A 23,931-nucleotide genomic window follows, 5' to 3' on the forward strand; every position below is an offset into this window, starting at 1 on the left:
CCCCATAACCCAGTAACCCCATAACCCCACCCAACACTAAGGGCAATTTTGGACACTAAGGGCAATTTATCATGGCCAATCCACCTAACCTGCACATCTTTGGACTGTGGGAGGAAACCAGAGCATCCGGAGGAAACCCACGCACACACGGGGAGGATGTCCACATAGACAGTGACCCAAGCCGGAATCGAACCTGGGACCCTGGAGCTGTGAAGCGATTGTGCTATCCACAATGCTACCGTGCTGAATGCGCACAGACCGAAGATGCTCAGCAAAGCGATCACCTAGTCTGCGTTTGGTCTCTCCGATATAGAGGAGACCACATTGGGAGCAGCGAATGCAATAGACCAGATTGAAAGAGGTGCAAGTGACAGGTCCCCCATCTTCCTAATACCTGCCCTGTGCCAACTCAAGAACCCGCCGTCCATTCTCCCCGGGACAAACCGGTGGTTCCCCCGTATCGGGGACCTAACTGAAGCCCCCACCTCCCCCCTGTGCCGCCTCCATTGCCCCCAAACCTTGAGGGTAGCCGCCACCACCGGGTTTGTGGTATACCTCGTTGGAGGGAGCGGCAGCAGCGCCGTCACCAGCACCTCCAGGCTTGTGCCCACAAAGGACGCCACTTCCATCCTCTTCCATGCTGCCCTTCCCCCTCCATCACCCACTTATGCCCCATCGCTGCGTTGGCAGCCCAGTAATACCCACAGAGGTTGGGCAGCACCAGTCCCCCCCGCCCCCTCCCTCCCCCATCCCTGCCCCGCTCCAGGAACACCCTTCTCACCCTCGGGGTCCCCTGCACCCAGACAAACCCTGTAATACTCCTATTAACCCGCCTGAAGGAGGCCTTCGGGAAAGGATGGGGAGGCACTGGAGCAGGAACAGAAATCTTGGGAGCACCGTCATCTTGACTGACTGCACCCTACCCGCCAAAGACAGTGGCAGCATGTCCCACCTCTTAAACTCCTCCTCCATTTGCTCCACCAGCCTCGTGAGGTTAAGCTTGTGCAAGGCCCCCCCAGCTCCTGGCCACCTGGACCCCTAAGTACCAAAAGCTCCTCTCCGCCCTTTTTAATGGGAGCTTACCAATCCCCCCCTCCTGGTCCCCTGGGTGAACAACGAACAGCTCGCTCTTCCCCATGTTGAGCTTGTACCCTGAGAAATCCCCAAACTCCCTGAGAATCCTCATTACCTCCGGCATCCCCCCCACCGGGTCCGCCACATACAACAACAGGTCATCCGCATAGAGCAACACTCGGTGTTCCTTCCCACCTCGCACCAGCTCCTCGACTCCCTCAACGCCATGGCCAGGGGTTCAATTGCTAGCGCAAAAAGCAGAGGGGACAGGGGACACCCCTGCCTCGTTCCTCGGTATAGCCACAAATACTCCGACCTCCTCCTATTCGTGGCCACACTTGCCACCGAGGCCTCATATGGCAGCTTCACCCATCTGACAAACCCCTCCCTGAAACCGAACCTTTTCAGCACTTCCCACAAGTACCCCCACTCTACCCTATCAGAGGCCTTCCGCGTCCATCGTCACCACTATCTCCGCCTCCCCTTCTACCGCCGGCATCATTATAACATTCAAAAGCCTCCGTATGTTAGTATTTAACTGCCTCCCTTTCACGAACCCTGTTTGATCCTCGTGAATAACCTGCGGCACACAGTCCTCTATCCTCGTGGCTAAAATCTTCGCCAACAACTTGGCATCTACATTTAAGAATGAGATCGGCCTGTATGACCCACACTGCAGGGGATCCTTGTCCCGCTTAAGGATCAAGGAAATCAGCGCCCGAGACATCGTTGGAGGCAAAGCCCCTCCTTCCCTTGCCTTGTTGAAGGTCCTAACCAACAGAGGGCCCAGCAGGTCTGCATATGTCTTATAGTATTCGACCGGGAACCCATCCGGCCCCGGCGCCTTCCCCGACTGCATGCTCCCTATCCCTTTGACCAACTCCTCCAGCCCAACCGGTGCCCCCAGTCCCTCCACCTGTCCCTCCTCCACCCTCGGAATCTCAGCTGGCCCATAAAACGCCCCATCCCCCCATCTCCAGTGGGGGTTCGGACCGATACAGTTCCTCATAGAAGTCCCTGAAGACCCCATTGATGCCTACTCCACTTCGCACCACATTCCCTCCCCTATCCTTAACTCCACCGATCTCCCTAGCCGGATCTCGCTTCCAAAGCTGGTGCGCAAGCATCCGGCTTGCCTTTTCCCCATATTCATACACCGCCACCTGTGCCTTCCTCCACTGACCTTCACCTTCCTGGTGGTCAATAGGTCGAATTCGGCCTGGAGACTACACCACTCCTTAAGCAATCCTTCCTCCTGTCCACCCTCACCATCTCCCCCACCAACCTCTCCCTCTCTCTCTGCTCTCTCCTCTCCCTGTGGGCCCGGATGGAGATCAACTCTCCCCTAACCACCGCCTTCAGCGCCTCCCAGACCATCCCCACTCGGATCTCCCCATTGTCATTGGCCTCCAGGTACCTCTCAATACATCCTCGAACCCGTCCCCCCACCTCCTCATCCGCCAGCAGCCCCACCTCTAATCGCCAAAGCGGGCGCTGGTCTCTCTCCTCCCCCAGCTCGAGGTCCACCCAATGCGGGGCATGATCAGAAATGGCTATCGCCGAGTACTCAGTATCCTCCATTCTCGCAATCAGCGCCCTACTCATAACAAAAGAATCAATCCGGGAATAGGCCTTATGCACATGGGAGAAGAATGAAAATTCCCAGGCCCTCGGTCTCGCAAACCTCCATAGTCAACCCCCCCCCCCCCCCCCCCCCCCCCAAATCTGGTACATAAACCCCCTCAACGCCTTAGCCGCCGCTAGCTTCCTACCCGTCCTGGATCTGGATCGATCCAGTGCCGGGTCCAGCACCGTGTTGAAATCTCTCCCCCATTATCAGGCCCCCCCGTCTCCAAGTCTGGAATGCGGCCCAACATAAGAACATAAGAACTAGGAGCAGGAGTAGGCCATCTGGCCCCTCGAGCCTGCTCCGCCATTCAATTAGATCATGGCTGATCTTTTGTGGACTCAGCTCCACTTTCCGGCCCGAACACCATAACCCTTAATCCCTTTATTCTTCAAAAAACTATCTATCTTTACCTTAAAAACATGTAATGAAGGAGCCTCAACTGCTTCACTGGGCAAGGAATTCCATAGATTCACAACCCTTTGGGTGAAGAAGTTCCTTCTAAACTCAGTCCTAAATCTACTTCCCCTTATTTTGAGGCTATGTCCCCTAGTTCTGCTTTCACCCGCCAGTGGAAACAACCTGCCCACATCTATCCTATCTATTCCCTTCATAATTTTAAATGTTTCTATAAGATCCCCCCTCATCCTTCTAAATTCCAACGAGTACAGTCCCAGTCTACTCAACCTCTTCTCATAATCCAACCCCTTCAGCTCTGGGATTAACCTAGTGAATCATCTCTGCTCACCCTCCAGCGCCAGTACGTCCTTTCTCAAGTAAGGAGACCAAAACTGAACACAATACTCCAGGTGTGGCCGCACTAACACCTTATACAATTGCAACATAACCTCCCTAGTCTTAAACTCCATCCCTCTAGCAATGAAGGACAAAATTCCATTTGCCTTCTTAATCACCTGTTGCACTTGTAAACCAACCTTCTGTGACTCATGCACTAGCACACCCAAGTCTCTCTGAACAGCGGCATGCTTTAATATTTTATCGTTTAAATAATAATCCCGTTTGCTGTTATTCCTACCAAAATGGATAACCTCATATTTGTCAACATTGTATTCCATCTGCCAGACCCTAGCCCATTCACTTAACCTATCCAAATCCCTCTGCAGACTTCCAGTATCCTCTGCACTTTTCGCTTTACCACTCATCTTAGTGTCATCTGCAAACTTGGACACATTGCCCTTGGTCCCCAACTCCAAATCATCTATGTAAATTGTGAACAAATGTGGGCCCAACACGGATTCCTGAACATGTGCCGCATGAAACCCGCATCGTCCCAATTCGGGGCGTATACATTGACCAGCACCACCCGCTCCCCCTGCAGCCTGCCACTTACCATCACATACCTCCCGCCACTGTCTGCCACAACGTTCGACGCCTCGAACGACACCCTCTTTCCCACCAGGATCGCCACCCCCCGATTTTTTGCATCCACTCCGAATAAAACACCTGGCCTACCCATCCCTTCTGCAATCTAACCTGATCCGCCACCTTCAGATGCGTATCCTGAAGCATGACCACATCCGCATTCAGTCCCCTTACATTCCAGGTTATCAGCCAGATCAGGGGGCTACCTACCCCCCTCCCCCGCCGACTAGCCATTTCCCTTCCACAGCCCGCCACGTGCCCGTGCCCCTCGCTCGGCCCGTTCCCCACGGCAGCAGACCCCCATCCCGACCTCTTCTACCTGCTCCAGCTCCCTCTTGGCCATTACAGCAGCAACCCGGTACCCCCCCCCCCCCCCCCCCCCCCCCCCCCCGGGGGCTAGGACCCCCCCCAGCTACATTGCTCCCTCCACTGCACTCCCGTAAGTCTGCTGACCCCGGCCACTCCCGCCACTCCTTCGACCCCTCCCAGCGTGGGGCTTCCCCTCCTCCCCATTGCCCACCAGCAGATTCTCCTCCTCCCCCTACCGCACTCAGCGCGGGAAAAAGCCCGCGCTTCCCAGCTCCGGCCCCGCCCCCTTCAGCCCTCAGCGCGGGAAGAAGCCCGCGCTTTCCACCTGCCCGACCCCGCCTCCTCTGACGCCGCTCCCTTTACCGGCCCGGTCCCCTCGCGGGGTCCCATCCCCCCTTCCCGCCATCGGCCCCCCACATTGCAGGTCCGCCCCCCCTCCCCGTGCCCACCCGACAGACGAAAGCAAAAACAGTGCCCCACCCACCCAAAAAGCAACAAAGAACCAACAATAAACAGAGAACCCCCCCCCCTCAAAATGTAACACAGCTGCATGCAAAGCCCCGTACCCAACCCTCAGTTTGTGTCCAATTTTTCGGCCTGTACGAAGGCCCACGCCTCCTCCGGGGACTCAAAGTAAAAGTGTCGGTCCTTGTAGGTGACCCACAGACGCGCCGGCTGCAGCATGCCGAACTTCACTCCCTTCCTGTGTAGCACCGCCTTCGTCCGGTTGTACCCGGCCCTCTTCTTTGCCACCGCCACACACCAGTCCTGGTAGATCCGTACCTCCGCGTTGTCCCACCTGCTGCTCCGCTCCTTCTTGGCCCACCTGAGCACACATTCCCGGTCAGCAAACCGGTGGAACCGCACCAGCACCGCTCGCGGCAGCTCATTAGGCTTGGGCCTTCTCGCCAGTACTCTGTGGGCCCCCTCCAGCTCCAGGGGCCCCTGGAAGGACCCAGCTCCCACCAGCGAATTTAGCATGATGACCACATAGGCCCCCACGTCCGACCCCTCCAGCCCCTCCGGGAGGCCCAGGATCCACAGATTTTTCCGCCTCAAACGGTTCTCCATCTCCTCGAAACGCTCCTGCCATTTTTTATGGAGCGCCTCTTGCGCCTCCACCTTCACCGTGAGGCCTAAGATCTCGTCCTCGTTTTCGGAGACCTTTTGTCGGACCTCTCTGATCGCCACCCCCTGGGCCATCTGAGTTTCCAGCAGCTTATCAATTGAAGCCTTCATCAACTCCAGCAGCTCCGTTTTAAGCTCCCTGAAGCAGCGCTGAAGAGCCTCCTGCTGCTCCTGCGCCCACTGCATCCGTGCCGCCTGGTCTCCGCCCGCTGCCATCTTGTGCTTCTTCCCTCGCTTCTGCTTTGGCTTTGCTCCCACTTTTTTACTTGCCCCACTCCTGGTCCAGGCCATACACTGCTGGGGAAATGTTGCTGACTCCGCAGAGGCGCAACCAGAAGTCCCCCTAATAATTTTATAAACTTCTATCAGGTCGCCCCTCAGCCTCCGTCTCTCCAGGGAGAACAATCCCAGTTTATTCAATCACTCCTCATAGCTAATACCCTCCTACCAGGCAACATCCTGGTAAGCCTTTTCTGTATTCTCTCCAAAGCCTTCACATCCTTCTGATAGTGTGGTGACCAGAATTGGACACAGTATTCCAAATGTGGCCTAACCAACGTTCTATCTAACTGTAACATAATTTTCGAGCTTTTATACTTGATACCGTGTCCTATGAAGGGAAGCATGCCATACGCTTTCTTTACCACCATTTCCACCTGTTTTTGCCACTTTTCAGGATCTGTGGACCTGCACACCCAGATCTCTCTGTGTCTCTATGCTCCTGATGGTTCCGCCATTTATTTTATAGCTCCCATCTGAATTGGATCTACCAAAATGCATCACCTCGCATTTGTCCGGATTAAATTCCATCTGCCATTTCTCTGCCCAATTTTGCAGGCTATCTATATCCTGTTGTATTCTCTGACACTCTTTATCACTATCCGCAACTCCTGCAATCTTAGTATTATCTGCAAACTTGTGAAGTAGACCCGCAACGTTTTCTTCCAAGTCGTTTATATATATATATATATTACAAAGAACAGAGGTCCCAGTACTGATCCCTGCGGAACACCACTGGTTACAGACCTCCCTTCGGAAAAACACCCTTCCATTGCTACCCTCTGTCTTTTATGGCCAAGCTAATTCTGGATCCATCCAGATAGTTCACCCCTGACCCCATGTGATCTGATGTTTTGCACCAGCCTGCCATGAGGGACCTTATCAAATGCTTTATTAAAGTCCATGTAGACAACATCCACAGCCCTTCCCTCGTCAATCATTTTTGTCACCTCCTCAAAATATTCAATCAAATTAGTGAGACAAGACCTCCCTCGTACAAAACCATGCTGCCTGTCGCAATTAAGACTATTCACTTCCAAATGCGCATAGACCCTATCTCTGAGAATCTCTTCCAACAATTTCACTATCACTGACATCAAGCTCACTGGCCTATAATTACCCAGATTATCCTTGCAACCCTTCTTAAATAACGGTACAACATTGGCTATCCTCCAATCCTCTGGGATCTCACCTGTGGCCAGCGAGGACACAAAGATTTCTGTCAGAGGCCCAGCGATTTCATCTCTTGTCTCCCTCAGTAAACTGGGATAGATGTCATCTGGCCCTGGGGATTTGTCTACCCTGCCTAATGCTTTTTAACACACATATCATTAAAAGGATTATGATGAAAGTAAAAGCAAGTGGACAGACTGCAAAGTTGCCTCTTCATGTTGTCCGTGGAAATTTTCTTGCACTATTTGGCAGAGCATGGTTGGCTAAGATTAGGCTTAACTGGGAAACCGTCAATCAATTAGAGGATTCAAAGAGAAACTTGCAAGAACTTCTGAAGAAGTACGAGAAGGTGTTTGAAGATTAACTAGGCCCTATGGCTGGAGTTGAGCGACACCTAAAAAAACAAAGCCAGGTAGCACACCCAATTGTCTCAAAGCTAGAACTGTGCCATATGTCATTACGGCTATAGTTGATGAAGAACTCGAAAGATTGGTAAGGACTGGAGTAATTGAACCTGTTGCAACACCAATCATTTCTGTATTAAAACAGGATGGCTTAGTGAGAATTTGTGGAGATTTTAAAACTACTACTAACCCAGTTTTGTGTGTAGATTATTATCCACTGCCACTGATTGAAGATTTATTTGCTGGACTTTCTGGAGGACAGAAATTCAGTCAAATTAATTTTTCGCAGGCATATGTACAGATAAATGTGGATGCCGAGTCACAGCCACTACTCATCATCGTGATGCACAAAGGTCTGTTTCACTACAGAAGACTTCCTTTTGGAATATCATCTGCACCTGCTCTATTTCTAAGATCCATGGATCAAATCCTATGTGGGTTAATGGAGTGCAATATTATTTGGATGATATACTCATTGCCAGTTCAAGTGATTAGCAACACTTGGAGAATTTGGAAGTTACCCTGAAGCAGTTACAGAGCCACAACCTGAGAGTTAAAAAGGAAAAGCTTGACTTTTTCAAGTCATCCATAAATTACCTTGGTTATATCACCAACAAAGGTGGCACAGTGGTTAGCACTGCTGCCTCATGGCAGCGAGGACTCTGATTCGACCCGGCCCCTGGTCACTGTCCGTATGGAATTTGCACATTCTCCCCGTGTCTGCATGGGTTTCACCCCTGCAACCCAAAGATGTGCAGGGTAGGTGATTTGGCCACGCTAAAATTGCCCCTTAATTGGAAAAAGAAGAAAAAACAAAAAAAAAACTTTGACACAGACAATTTTACAAAGAACGGAAAAAAATTTCAGCAATCTTCAAAGCACCATGTTCTCAAAATGTGACACAATTAGGACGTTTTTAGGATTGATCAATTATTATGGTAAATTCATGCTGAATTTAGCAACACAATTGAAGCCTTTGCACGCGTCACTATGTGTCAGACAGGCATGGCACTGGGGAGAACAATGTAAGAATATATACAATGAAGTGAAAGAAGGTTTACTGAAATCAGAGCTGATTGTTCATTAATCCAAAAATGAAATTGCAATTAGCTTGTAATGCCTCACTCTATGGATTGGTGCAGTCATGTCGCATATTTGCCTTCATGACAGGAATGACTGGTAGCATTTGCTTCACGTACTCTTACTAGCACAGAAATTAATTATGCAGAAATTAATTGGGCATCATTTTCGGTGTAAGAGGATTCCACCATTATCTTTATGGGTATCATTTTACCCTTTTGATGGATCATCGATTCTTGACTATAATGGTATACCTTTGACAGCTCGTAGATTGCAAAGATGGTCATCGATATTGTTGCTACACACTTACGATATCCAGTATCACAAGTCCGAGCAGCATGCGAACGTTGATGCTTTATCACGATTGCTGTTACAAGTCAAGCATGATCCAGAAGAAAATGTTGTCAATATATTGTATTTCTCGCTCGTAGATGGTGTATCTATGATTTCAGCACAAGTTCAACGATGTAAAAGAACCAATCCAGTGATGGGGAAGGTGATAGATTTGGTTCAAAAAGGAAAGCTGTCAGACGTTCATAAGAAAGATCCAGGCCTTAAGCCCTGCATCACACGAAGACTTGAGTTTTTTTAAGATATCAAGTACCGAATTAACTTTTTCCAATTAAGGGGCATTTTAAGATGGCCAATCCACCTACCCTGCACATCTTTGGGTTGTGGGGGCGAAACCCACACAAACACGGGGAGAATGTGCAAACTCCACACGAACCGGGATCGAACCTGGGACATCGGCGCCGTGAGGCAGCAGAGCTAACCACTGACACAAAGCGTCATAGATAGCAGTTATATAAATGTGGTCACAGCCAAGGTGCAGGCAGAGAAATGGGTGACCACCAGAAAGGGCAGGCAGTCAGTGCAGGAATCCCTGTGGTTGTCCCCCTCTCGAACAGGTATACCCCTCTGGGTACTGTCGGGGGGGATAGCCTATCAGGGAAAAACAGCAGCAACCAGAGCAGTGGCACCACGGCTGGATCTGATGTTCAGAAGGGAGGGTCAAAGCGCAGAAGAGCAATAGTCATAGGGGACTCTATAGTCAGGGGCACAGATAGGCGCTTCTGTGGATGTGAAAGAGACTCCAGGATGGTATGTTGCCTCCCTGGTGCCAGGGCCCAGGATGTCTCCAAACGGGTAGCGGGCATCCTGAAAGGGGATAGCAAACAGGCAGAGGTCGTTGTACATATTGGCACTAACGACATAGGCAGGAAGGGGCATGAGGTCCTGCAGCAGGAGTTCAAGGAGCTAGGCAGCATGGTGGCGCAGTGGGTTAGCACTGCGGCCTCACGGCGCCGAGGTCCCAGGTTCAATCCCAGCTCTGGGTCACTGTCCGTGTGGAGTTTGCACATTCTCCCCATGTTTGCGTGGGTTTCGCCCCCACAACCCAAAAATGTGCAGGGTAGGTGGATTGGCCACGCTAAATTGCCCCTTAATTGGAAAAATGAATTGGGTACTCTAAATTTATAAAAAAAAAACAAAAAAAAAAAAAAGGAGTTCAAGGAGCTAGGCAGAAAGTTAAAAGACAGGACCTCTAGGGTTGTAATCTCAGGATTAGTCCCTATGCCACGTGCCAGTGAGGCTAGAAATAGGAAGATAGAGCAGCTAAACACGTGGCTAAACAGCTGGTGTAGGAAGGAGGGTTTCCATTATCTGAACCACTGGGAGCTCTTCCAGGGCAGGTGTGACCTGTATAAGAAGGATACGTTCCTGGATTTAGATGTTTCAGGCAGGATAGAGGGGGATGTAAAAGGGGTCGGGGAGTTGCGCTACTAGTTAGGGAGAATAGCACAGCTGTACTACGGGAGGACACCTCAGAAGGCAGAGAGGCTATATGGGTAGAGATCAGGAATAAGAAGGGTGCAGTTACAATGTTGGGGGTTTACTACAGGCCTCCCAACAGCCAGCGGGAGATAGAGGAGCAGATAGGTAGACAGATTTTGGAAAAGAGTAAAAACAACAGGGTTGTTGTGATGGGAGACTTCAACTTCCCCAATATTGACTGGGACTCACTTAGTGCTAGGGGCTTAGACGGGGCAGAGTTTGTAAGGAGCATCCAGGAGGGCTTCTTAAAACAATATGTAGACAGTCCAACTAGGGAAGGGGCTGTACAGGATCTGGTATTGGGGAATGAGCCCGGCCAGGTAGTAGAAGTTTCAGTAGGGGAGCATTTCGGGAACAGTGACCACAATCCAGTAAGTTTTAAAGTGCTGGTGGACAAGGATAAGAGTGGTCCTAGGGTGAATGTGCTAAATTGGGGGAAGGCTAATTATAACAATATTAGGCGGGAACTGAAGAACCTAGATTGGGGGAGGATGTTTGAGGGTAAATCAACATCTGACATGTGGGAGGCTTTCAAATGTCAGTTGAAAGGAATTCAGGACCGGCATGTTCCTGTGAGGAAGACGGATAAATACGGCAAATTTCAGGAACCTTGGATAACGAGAGATATTGTAGGCCTCGTCAAAAAGAAAAAGGAGGCATTTGTCAGGGCTAGAAGGCTGGAAACAGAGCCTGTGTGGAATATAAGGAAAGTAGGAAGGAACTTAAGCAAGGAGTCAGGAGGGCTAGAAGGGGTCACGAAAAGTCATTGGCAAATAGGGTTAAGGAAAATCCCAAGGCTTTTTACACGTACATAAAAAGCAAGAGGGTAGCCAGGGAAAGGGTTGGCCCACTGAAGGATAGGCAAGGGAATCTATGTGTGGAGCCAGAGGAAATGGGCGAGGTACTAAATGAATACTTTGCATCAGTATTCACCAAAGAGAAGGAATTGGTGGATGTTGAGTCTGGAGAAGGGTGTGTAGATAGCCTGGGTCACATTGAGATCCAAAAAGATGAGGTGTTGGGCGTCTTGAAAAATATTAAGGTAGATAAGTCCCCAGGGCCTGATGGGATCTACCCCAGAATACTGAAAGAGGCTAGAAAGGAAATTGCTGAGGCCTTGACAAAAATCTTTGTATCCTCACTGTCTTCAGGTGATGTCCCGGAGGACTGGAGAATAGCCAATATTGTTCCTTTGTTTAAGAAGGGTAGCAAGGATAATCCAGGGAACTACAGGCCTGTGAGCCTTACGTCAGTGGTAGGGAAATTACTGGAGAGAATTCTTCGAGACAGGATCTACTCCCATTTGGAAGCAAATGGACGTATTAGTGAGAGGCAGCATGGTTTTGTGAAAGAGAGGTCGTGTCTCACTAACTTGATAGAGTTTTTCGAAGAGGCCACAAAGATGATTGATGCAGGTAGGGCAGTGGATGTTGTCTATATGGGGTTCAGTAAGGCCTTTGACAAGGTCCCTCATGGTAGACTGGTACAAAAGGTGAAGTCACATGGGATCAGGGGTGAGCTGGCAAGGTGGATACAGAACTGGCTCGGTCAGAGAAGGCAGAGAGTAGCAATGGAAGGGTGCGTTTCTAATTGGAGGGCTGTGACTAGTGATGTTCTGCAGGGATCAGTACTGGGACCGTTGCTGTTCATAGTATATAATGATTTGGAGGAAAATGTAACTGGTCTGATTAGTAAGTTTGCAGACGACACAAAGGTTGGTGGAATTGCGGATAGCGATGAGGACTGTCAGAGGATACAGCAGGATTTAGATCGTTTGGAGACTTGGGTGTAGAGATGGCAGGTGGAGTTTAATCCGGACAAATGTGAGGTAATGCATTTTGGAAGGTCTAATGCAGGTAGGGAATATACAGTGAATGGTAGAACTCTAAAGAGTATTGAAAGTCAGAGAGATCTAGGTGTACAGGTCCACAGGTCACTGAAAGGGGCAACACAGGTGGAGAAGGTAGTCAAGAAGGCATATGGCATGCTTGCCTTCATTGGCCGGGGCATTGAGTATAAGAATTGGCAAGTCATGTTGCAGCTGTATAGAATCTTAGTTAGGCCACACTTGGAGTATAGTGTTCAATTCTGGTCGCCACACTACCAGAAGGATGTGGAGGCTTTAGAGAGGGTGCAGAAGAGATTTACCAGGATGTTGCCTGGTATGGAGGGCATTAGGTATGGGGAGCGGTTGAATAAACTTGGTTTGTTCTCACTGGAACGACTGAGGTTGAGGGACGACCTGATAGAGGTCTACAAAATTATGAGGGGCATAGACAAAGTGGATCGTCAGAGGCTTTTCCCCAGGGTAGAGAGGTCAATTACTAGGGGGCATAGGTTTAAGGTGCGAGGGGCAAGGTTTAGAGTAGATGTACGAAGCAAGTTTTTTTACACAGAGAGTAGTGAGTGCCTGCAACTCGCTGCCGGAGGAGGGTGCTGGAAGTAGGGACGATCATGACATTTAAGGGGCATCTTGATAAATACATGAATAGGATGGGAATAGAGGAATACTGAGACAGGAAGTGTAGAAGATTGTAGTTTAGTCGGGCAGCATGGTCGGCACGGGCTTGGAGGGCCGAAGGGCCTGTTCCTGTGCTGTACTTTTCTTTGTTCTTTGTTCAAAGACTTGAGTTGACAGTACAGAATTGAGTTATATTATGGGGGAATCCATGTGATTATTCCCCGTGCTTGCGTAGTAGAGTCTTTGACCAAATACACGAGGGACACCCTGACATGGTAAGAATGAAGGAATTGGCATGCTGTTATTTTTGGTGGCCAGGATTATATGCTCAAATTGAAAGGAAAGTTGGGCAACATCAATCTTGTGCAAAATACGGAACACTCCACCATCACAATCATTACATCTGTGAGAATGGCCAACTCAGCCAAGGGAGAGAATACACATCAATTATCCTGGTCCACTGGATGGACACATATTCTTAATGATTTGGATAAGCACTTGAAATGGCCCGAAATTGCGATAATAAAGTCAACGATGACTGAGGAGAATTTTGAAAAACGAGATGAAATATTTTTAAAATTTGGAACACCACATCAGATTTTATGTGATAATGACACACAGTTTACTTGGAAGGAGTTTGGGGGCTACTTGAAGGGGAACGGTATCCACCATATCAAGCAAGCTCCATATTATCAAGCAACAAATGGATTGGCTGAATGTTTTGTGCAATCATTAATGCATTCTATATAAGCTTAAAAGGGGACATCCAAGAATAGTAAACAAATTTCTCATATCTTATCGGAACACCACATGCTACCACAAAATTCACCGGCAAGTTCAAGAGGAAACTATGAACACAGTTTGATTTATTCACTCCACCTGATACTTCAGAGATTGTCAAACAACAACAAACACAAATTCAGGGAGAAAACCTCTAAAAGACAAGTATTTACCAGGGACAGAGAGTGTTAGCTGGGAATTACATCACTTACAAGTAATAGGATCGAGCTATGGTCCCAGCAAAGACAAGTCCATTATTATACACCATACTATGTATGTGAAAGATGATGAAAGAGTTTGGCAACATCATGTTGATTAGTTACTTGCTGCACAAAGTGAGTTTGCAGAAACCTCTCAAGAGGTTCTACCTTCAGAAGATCTGGAGAGCTATACTTTGAAACGGAGACCACAGACAGTGACAAATTCAGATTCAGCTTCTGAGGACTTTTCAATGCCTATAGCGACAGATGCTGAATTAACTACTCAAAAAGTACCATCTACAGAAAGGAATGAGGACACTTCTGAGGTGGCAAGTAGCTGAGTTTGAGAAAGCTGAATTATACCAAAAAGGAATAGATGTCCACCACAGAGTCTGTCCTATTGAATTGTATATATGCACAGAAATAGCACCTGGCGATCTGTTTTTTGAATCTTTAAAAAAAATTTAGAGTACCCAATTAATTTTTTCCGATTAAGGGGCAATTTAGTGTGACCAATTCACCTAACCTGCACATCTTTGGGTGTGGGGGCGAAGCCCACGCAAACACGGGGAGAATGTGCAAACTTCACACGGACAGTGACCTAGAGCTGGGATTGAACTTGGGACGTCGGCGCCGTGAAGCAGCAATGCTAACCACTGCGCCACCGTGCTGCCCTTGTTTAATGAATGTTAATTGTTGTTGTTGAACTAATGATGTTTGGAAGGAGGGGTATTATGTATCTGGGACTACATTTTTGCTGGTTTTGCATCTATTGTGTGTCGTGACATCAGCAGAGTATTTGTGCGGGCTTTGAGCAGATCACCATCTTGATTGCATGAGCAACACCCTTAATAAACCTCACATCTTGTTTTACAAGAATCTAAACTCTGGGCACCTCCATATCGTATCTTTTTGCGGCAACAAGGTAATATATACAGGGGTAAATAATCAATTGGTGCTGGTAGAACCCAAACTAAGCATTGGTGAGCACGTTATTGTAAAGTGTTACTTGATAGTATTGTCAACCACACAACTTTGTTGATGATTGATGGCATGATAATTGGACAGATTGGATTAGTGCTGCTTTCTGTGGACAGGGCATACTTGAACAATTTTCCATGTTGTGACGTAGATGCCAATGTTGTCGCTGTACTGAAACAGCTGGCTAGAAGCATGGCTAGTTTTTCAGCAGATCTCAGTACTGTAGTTGGCATGGTGTCAGACCCCATAACTGTTGCTCTATTCAGCATATATTATTTCAAATATATTACAGGCCTTATTGCACTCATTACCACGCACTATTCCAACCGATGTGTGTCTTGTTTGCGACAAGGTGTTGTCTGTTTAAACCTGTGCGATGTGTTTGGTGAAGCCTTTTGGATTTAACTGGATGATTTGTCATGTTGGGGTGTTCCCATCCATGGTTACATATAGTAGTGGAATAACCTGTTTCAAAAATCCAGCTGTAGTATGTCAATTTCAATCATTGGAATTCAACGAACTCTGTCATGTGGTTTTATTGTTTTTCATTTATGCTTAAAGTTATTCCACCTTTCCAAAAGTAGCATTAATTGAGACAAAATGTTACTCATGCATTCTATTTAAGTGAGTACTGTGACTTGCTTCTTTGTATTCATTTGGTAAAACGCTTGTAAGTCTTCTTGATGTAGCGTATAAAAACCTCAGTGGTCAGTTGGTACATCATTGTACCTGCTAGAGCTTGCCAGTCATAATGCTCAGCAATAATAGACACAGTTTTGTTAAGACTTGTGTAAAAGCAATCAGCTGCCTGTTGGTGAATAAGATTAAATTGGTCCTCAGGGCTCACTGTGCCCACATATATACTGTATGGGCTGCTCAACTCATACAAAAGTCATGTCCCGCTCTGCTCGATCTTATCTATGACTGGCTCTGCACAACATGAATTGGCCATATGGTTGAGCAACAGTTCTGAGCAAGGTTTCCACAAATGCAGTGAAAGATTCCTTTACCTTTGTGAAGGCCATACAGGACTTGCATATTGATAGCCGAGCCCATGTGTTCTTTGGATATTTCCAGCCACATCACTAATGTTCTGCACAAGGAAGCCATAGACTTTTGCCCTGCGGCAAATCTAGATTTACCGCCATTGATAGAATCTGTAATCGTTGCTTTATGAATTTAGCAACTTGTGAGTTCAGTTTTAATGACAATGGGCATGCCCAGATTACCACGGGAGCCTCTCTAAGCCCCAATCCATTCAACCTTGGTTTCCATGAGAAACACGTCATTGATGAAATAACACCTAACCTCCTACCGGTTTATTTCCGGTACGTAATTGATACACTTGCTATATTTAAATCTGCAGCTGCATCAAAGAATTTCTTTACACACCTGAATGAACTTCATTCCACTGCTCAAATTCACCATTGAAATGCAGCAGGCAAATGAGCTCCTTTTCCCTGATGTGCTAGTTGTAAAATTACCCCCAGAGTTGTCTACAACTGCCAACCCACTTTCACTGGTCAGTATAAATTGAGCAACAGGTGAAACTAGCTGTTTCATGCTCCTGCTCTGTAGTGGTGTCCTTGCCTAACAGGATGCTACTGAAAACCCAGAATGACATTCTGCCTACCACACAAATGAGTAATCTGTATATGAGTTTCGGTGCCAGCCTGATGTCAGCTGTGTAGGCTGGGGCAGATTGTATCAAACAACACGTCCCTTCAGCTGTTTACAACACGCAAAGTATTCAGCTAGCTCGTGTTTGCAGAACTCAGAACATAGTGTCTAACATTAGATGCGATTCCACGATTGGGCAACACTTGTTAAACAGTCATGATTGTGCTAAGATTTATACTGACGACCAAATTGTGATGATCAGTTGGGTCCGCAGTGTAGCTCACTATGTATGTTAGAAACTACATATATTCACACACAGCGTCCTGTCCTTGGCAAACAAAAAGGACATGTCCACACATTGCACCTTTTACAGCTAAACATAAGCTTGGGAGGCGGCCATTCACTGGCGTAATCTCCATGACAATGCATTTACCAATCAGAGTCCACTTGCCAACCAATCAAAACCCTCTCCTCATATAGTACGTTCCTTTGAGATTTGGTTTTCTTGCGAATGTGTCTGGATGTGCTGGACCAAACGCCTCAACAGTTTTTCAGCGATACTCAAGTTCAGTACGACCAAGGTACAGTTTTGTTTGTTCAGTTCCAGTAGCAGAAAGGGCACGTGTTGTATTTGTTAAGTGTATATACATTTCCTCATCCTGAAAACTTGCTATTTGGTGAGTTCCTGAGTGGACTCGGAAATAAATCTTCACGTTTATATAGACCCAGTTCCATTAGACAACACATGCAGAATTAAAACAAACAGTACTTTTGTGATACTGGGGCTCATTACCAGTATCACATGAACACCTGTACAGAAATATGATAACATTCTGTTTATATTCAGTACCAGTGCATCAGATAGTGTAAATATAGTCTGGTGATGACTTATTTGTGTATCAAATGAAAATATTTCATTTTCCTGCACAGTTTTTATACCTTTCTACCTTACCTTTTCTTGTCAGCCAGATAACTTCACCATCATATTTAAGTGCTCAAACTAAACTATTAATAAAACCATATAAGTAGAATTAATGTTTGTTTAGTAGGAAGGACCTGTGATTCCACAACAGACATACTCCTTACTCCATATGAGAATGTGGGTGTAGGTCAACTGGAGGTAAGGCTTAGGAACACTTAATTGTATACAGCAGTGTCATAGGACATAGAACATAGAACAGTACAGCACAGAACAGGCCCTTCAGCCCTCGATGTTGTGCCGAGCATTGTCCAAAACCAAGATCAAGCTATCCCACTCCCTGCCATTCTGGTGTGCTCCATGTGCCTATCCAATAACCGCTTGAAAGTTCCGAAAGTGTCCGACTCCACTATCACAGCAGGCAGTCCATTCCACACCCTAACCACGCTCTGAGTAAAGAACCAACCTTGGACATCCCTCCTATATCTCCCACCCTGAATCTTACAGTTATGCCCCCTTGTAACAGCTACATCCATCCGAGGAAATAGTCTCTGAACGTCCACTCTATCTATCCCCTTCATCATCTTATAAACCTCTATTAAGTCGCCTCTCATCCTCCTCTGCTCCAAAGAGCTCCTATCCTGCAAACCAGGCAGCATCCCGGTAAATCTCCTTTGCACGAGTTCAATTGAGTTCAATCAGGTAAAACTGTGCAAATTACTGACACAGGGTACCAGTGACCTTGGATAGCAAGGCAATGGTGATCTTGGCTGCCAGCTAGCAAGAGCCCCATGTCACCTCTTTTCAGGAGATCCCATTAAATTAGGGGAGACAATCAGGCACTTAACTGTACAGTAGAGGTCCGTCCCTGGGATTGGGACAGATAGTCCTGGCTGCCAGCCAATCAGAGACAGCACCATTGGGGAGGTGGTGACTGCCACCAGTACCACACCCACCTGATGCTCAGGATTGAGAATGAACCCAGGTACAGTTGTGGGAGGGTGGTCCCAAGGTTGGTGTTGCAGGGTGAGGGGGGAAGCACGGTCAGCAGCAAGGGCAGGGATTGGCTATCAGCAGGCTTCCCTTCTTGATGCTGGGTTCCTCGATCGAGCACTGATTGGGTCTTTGTCTGACCGCATTCCCCCACCCCCAAGACACCCAGAAGCCTGCAAATAACCCTAACATGTTAAGCCTGCAAAAAACCCCAACATTTATTTATTTCTGGGCTTCCCATATGACAAGACCCATCTGCTACTGGGTGAATACCAATGGTGGTGGCATGAGGCCCTTAAATAGGCAGCCAGCTTAACACTTCATCTAGCAGCGAGCAGAAAGGCTGTCCACGAGTCTTCCTGCTACAGACGTAATTGGGACAGAGACAGGAAGTTGGTGGTATTGCCCTGCCACCTCGCACCCAATTAACCATCCGTAGCATTAGACACGCCACTAGTGAGAGCATTAAAGATGCCCTTGTTTCTGGTTAAACTGAATGATCCTATCTGATGTCTTCTGATGTTAACTGGAACTGAGCAGGAAATATCTAACTACTGGTGATAGATATTCTCACCTCCGTCACATCAATGAGGTTGACTCATTAGTGAATCATCTCCTGCTTCTTCTCCCCAGATCTCTCGCCAACAAAAGAGGGATGATTGTTATCATGCCCTCTGACTGAAATATGCAGCTTGTTCTGAAATTTTTCCCTTATTTTTTTCCCTTGGGAGGTTAATAAATTAGAGTCTACAACCATGAAAATTGTGTGATCTGTTCAAAGACAATCAATAAACTCTGCTTTTCTTATTCTGGACTGTGTTAAGCATACTAGGACGAGTAAAATCCATGGGCAGCCAGGCAAAATCCCTGAGCTGCTTTCTTTTTTGAAAAAATATTTTTATTTTCCTCATTTTCCACTTTTTCATCAAATATACAACCAACAGAAGATAACCAGCAATAACAAATACAATAGCACCCTCCAGCCTTGCAAAACGGCCTCCCCGAAACAAATCCTTTAATATCCTAACTCCCCACTCCTCCCATCTCCGAAACCTCCTACCCCACACCCCGACTTACTTTTTAGAAGGTCCTTGAAACCCACCTCACCCCAGCTTTTAAGGACAGGGCACTCCTGGCACCCGAACACCTTGACACTGCCAGCCTGGCACCTGGGCAGAGTTCCCCGGTGGCACTGCCAAGATGCTAGGCTGATAGTGTCAAGGTATATGGGTGCCAGTAGGAGTGCCAGGGTACCACACTGCCAAAAGCTGGGCATCTCCAATGGCATGGGATACCCCCCTCTTCCCAGGTGCCGTTACGGCTGCCCATGTTTGTATGGACCAGTGCTAAATGGTGCCATGGTGAGGCCCGCCAGGTATGGCCATTCTTTCCTGGGCCTTAGGAGAATTGGGCACTGACATATTTAAATGGGCATAGTGGCTTTATTACATATGTAGATTGCAACATCTCATGAGATGTAGTTCGATCTCACAAGGAGTTCCGAATGCTGCAAATCTGTGAGAGGCCTCTTGCGAGATTTAACATCCCCGTCACGTTACTGAGTTGGCTCCGATGATTCTGTTTGATCATGCCCATGGTCTTGCCAAAGCAATGTGCAATTTTAGCAAGAATTCGTTCCAGTCACCTTGCAATAAAAGCCAATATGCCATTTGTCTTCCTAATTTTCATTTTATTCATTCATGGGTTGTGGGCGTTGCTGGCTGGGGTCCCATCCCTGAGGACCACATTGCGTGGATCTAGTCACTTGCAGGCCAGACTAGCTAAGGACGGCAGCTTTCCTTCCTTAAAGATGTTAGCGAATCAGATGGGGTTTTTATGACAATTGACAATGGTTTTGTGGTCATCTTTGGACTTTCAATTCCAGATTTTTATTGAATTCAAATTTCACATTCTATCATGGTGAGATTCGAACCTAGTATTAGTGGGTCCCTGGATTACTAATCCAGCGACAATCCCACTGCTACTACGTCCCCTATTTGCTTGCTGTACTTGCATGTGTTCCTTATACCAGTACATCCAAGTCTCTTTGAACATTAACATTTACAAGTTTTACACCTTTTAAAAAAAAAGTTTACTTTTCTATTCTTGCAGCCAAGGTAAATAACCTCACACGTACCAACATCTTACTCTATCTGATACTCTATCACTTGGCCTGTCTATATCTCTTTGCAGCTTCTTTGTATCCTTCTCACAGCTCACATTCCCATCTAGCTTCGTATCATGAGTAAGCTTAGATATGATATTCCCTTGGCGGAATTCTCCGCTCCCGCGATGAATCGGGAAGGCCGTTGTGAACTCGGCCGAGTTTCACGACGGCCTCGGAGGCCGCTCCTCGCACCCTATTCACTCCCCCCCCCCCCCCCCCCCCCCCCCCCCCCCCCCCAGGGGGCTAGGAGCGGTGCTCCGTAAATCTCGGCCGCCAGGCCTTGACTCTTGCATCAAGGTGGCGTGCCGAGAATGATGAGACGGTGGCGCCTAAGTGACGTCAGCCACGCATGCGCAGGTTGGCCGGCTCCAACCCGCGCATGCGCGGTTGCTGTCTTCCCCTCCGCTGCCCCGCAAGACGTGGCCCGACGATCGCTGGGCACCGATCGCGGGCCAGTACCCTCCCGAGCACGGCCGTGGTGCTCACTCCCCTCTCCGCCCCCCACAAGCCCCAAACGAGCATCTGGTGCCCATGTTCACGACGGCAGCGACCAGGTGTGGTTGCCGCCGTCGTGAACCGGTCGGGAATGGCAGTCCGCTCAGCCCATTCGGGCCGGAGAATCGCCGGTCGCCGTGAAAAACGGCGAGCGGTGATTCGGCGAGCGGGGGGCTGGGAGAATCGCGGGGGGTGCCAGGGCGGCGTGTCGTGAGTCGCCTGGCCCTCCCGCGATTCTCCCACCCAGCGTGGGGAGCGGAGAATCGCGCCCCCTGTCTCTTTGTCATTAAAAAGATTCTAAATAGCTTTGGGCCCAATTTGATTAGTCTAGTCTGTATGAGGATTAAAGTCCCCCCAACTATTACATTGCCTTCATTACAAGCTCCAACAATTTATTGTAAGTTACTGTGAAAAACCTCTAGTTGCCACACTACGGCGCATGTTTGGCTACATTGAGGGAGAATTCAGAATGCCCAATTGACATAACAAGCACATTTTTCAGGACTGTGGGAGGAAACTAGAGCACCCGGAGGAAACCCACGCAGTCACAGGGAGACCGTGCAGACTCCGCACAGGCAGTGACCCAAGTTGGGAATCAAACCCAGAACTGCTGTGAAGCAGCAGTGCTAACCACTGTGCTACCATGCCACCCGGTGTTTAATGCCCTGTCCAACAGTGTTGCTACTATAAACTATAAACTACTCCTACTATAAAGTGCCCCCACCAACGTTCCCTGACTGTTGGTATTCTTATATTACACCTACACTGATTCTACTTCCTGATTTACTGAGCCAAGATCCTTTGCCACCAATATACTTACGTCATCCTTTATTATGACAACCACTCCTCCTTTCCCATTCTACCTGCCTTTTTGAAAATGTTGTGTGCACTGGAATATTGATTTCCTCAGCGTGGTTACCTTGCCACCAAGGACGGGATTCTCCGACTCCCCGCCGGGTCGGAGAATCGACCGGGGCCGGCATCAATCCAACCCCCGCCGTGTCCCAAATTCTCCGCCCCCCGAGATTCGGCGGGGGCGGGAATCGTGCCGCGCCGATCTGCGGGCCCTCGTCGGCGGGCCCCCCGCGGCGATTCTCCAGCCTGCGATGGGCTGAAGCCCCGCCGCTGACAAGCCTCTCCCGCCGGCGTGGATTAAACCACCTACCTACCGGCGGGAGCAGGTGGCGCGGGCGGGTGCCGGGGTCCGGGGGGGGGAGGGCGCGGGGCGATCTGACCCCGGGGGGGTGCCCCCACGGTGGCCTGGCCTGCGATCGGGGCCCACCGATCGGTGGGCAGGCCTGTGCCGTGGGGGCATTTTTTTTCCCTGCCTTCGCCATGGTCTTCACCATGGCGGAGGTGGAAAAGACCCCCTCCCCTGCGCATGCGCCGGTATGACGTCAGCAACCGCTGATGCACCGGCGCATGCGCGGACTTCCGCCGGCCAGCAAAGTCCTTTCGGTCCCGGCTGGCGTGGTGCCAAAGGCCATTCATGCCAGCCGGCGGAGATTTCCGCACCTTTTGGGGCTGCCCTACGCAGGAGTGGTCCACGCCACTCCAACACGCCGGGACCCCGCCGTGTAGGGGAGAATCCCGGCCCATGTTTCTGTAATGGTGATAAGCTGTAGATTATGCTACTATTTGTGCTATCTATCTTCTTATGGACACTCCTGGGCATTCAGATGAAGTGACTTCAGTTTGGGTCTTACTCTATGGTGCAAACCTGTAAACTCTGTTCATTCCTGTCTCACTCAACTTGTCTTTATCTACCTTGATATAATTTTCTATTGCCTCAACAAAATCCCCCTTCACTCATCTGGCATCACTGTTCCGACAAAACCAATCACTACTCCAGCATTTTTGTGGAGAACAAAGATAATTCCTGCTTCATTTCTCTTCTGCTAACAGCCATCTTTAACTCTTGTCCCCTGCCCATGTCAATGTCCAACAATAAGTATGAGGAGCTCATGAACTTCTTTCTTACTCAGATTAGTAGAACTCAACCAGTTTCTTTTGTTGCTTCATTTCCTTCCCATTGACTTCCAATTTCTCACCCCAATTCTGTATTCCACCGACTCCATGTACATCTATGCTTCCTTCCAGCAGCAAATCCCCTTTGAAGTGTTGTCATTGTAGGTCACCCCAGCAATCAAATCTACTCATACCAATGGTCCAGAAGCACCATAGAAATGGAGTAGCAGTTGATCTTTCATTGTTTATGTTAGTTCAGTGATAAATGTTGGTTTAAATGCCAGAGCTCCTCTGCTGTTCCTTGAATTGCTCCAGTCCTTTTTGCTCACCTAAGAGGGCAGACATCCTATGCGTTTTATCCACACTCCATATTTGGTTACAATATTGGTGTAATGTACTTTAATTTTGTATTTGGCATCCAATTTGTGAAACTACCTAAATCAAACACATTATTTTATTAATGTCTTTCAATGATGCACATTGCTTCAACTAGCTCTTTATAATCAGTGTATACATGAATGTTTCAGGACTCGTCTGGCAAAGACTCCAATGCATAATTTGTTAATTTGTAACTAAAAGTGATTTTCCTAAGAGAATTAATGACTCAGAAAGGTAAAATAACTTGCTTTAGTCAGTTTATTTCCTGAAAGCTCAAACTCAGTACATTTACACATGAACATTCTGAGGGTCTTGCTGTTAGTGGAGAAAATGCACACGACATGAATTCTAATTTGATGGAAACATTTTGATTTATGCTTATTCTGCACTGATCGCTGTCAGCCCCAATATGTGACACTGATGTCAGGTAAAATAATGCTGTAATTTATCTGAATAAAAAGGTCTTCAGTGTACTGTACCAGTATTTTCTTAGTCCAGTATATGTTCTAAATATAGTTATCTCTTTTCTAAAGGTGCTGTGGCTGGTGCTGTAGAGGAAGGGATTTCAAACCTCGCACGGTGTGGCTTGGACATCCAGAGAAGCGGGAACATAAATATCCACGAAATATTATCAACAATCAGAAGTACAACTTCTTCACTTTTCTTCCTGGGGTATGCA

At 48.0% G+C, this 23,931-nt stretch overlaps 1 protein-coding gene across 1 annotated transcript in view; it reads left to right on the top strand.

Annotated features, from left to right (window-relative positions):
• Positions 1-23,931, top strand: part of LOC119969467 (probable phospholipid-transporting ATPase IIA) — a 280,025-nt gene that overhangs the window by 41,229 nt on the left and 214,865 nt on the right. The window contains exon 2 of the mRNA XM_038803124.1: positions 23,786-23,924. Coding sequence (XP_038659052.1) covers positions 23,786-23,924 — 139 coding nt within the window. The remainder of the gene's footprint in view (positions 1-23,785; positions 23,925-23,931) is intronic.

Source organism: Scyliorhinus canicula, chromosome 7 (genome assembly GCF_902713615.1).
Source record: "Scyliorhinus canicula chromosome 7, sScyCan1.1, whole genome shotgun sequence".
Lineage (NCBI taxonomy): Eukaryota > Metazoa > Chordata > Chondrichthyes > Carcharhiniformes > Scyliorhinidae > Scyliorhinus > Scyliorhinus canicula.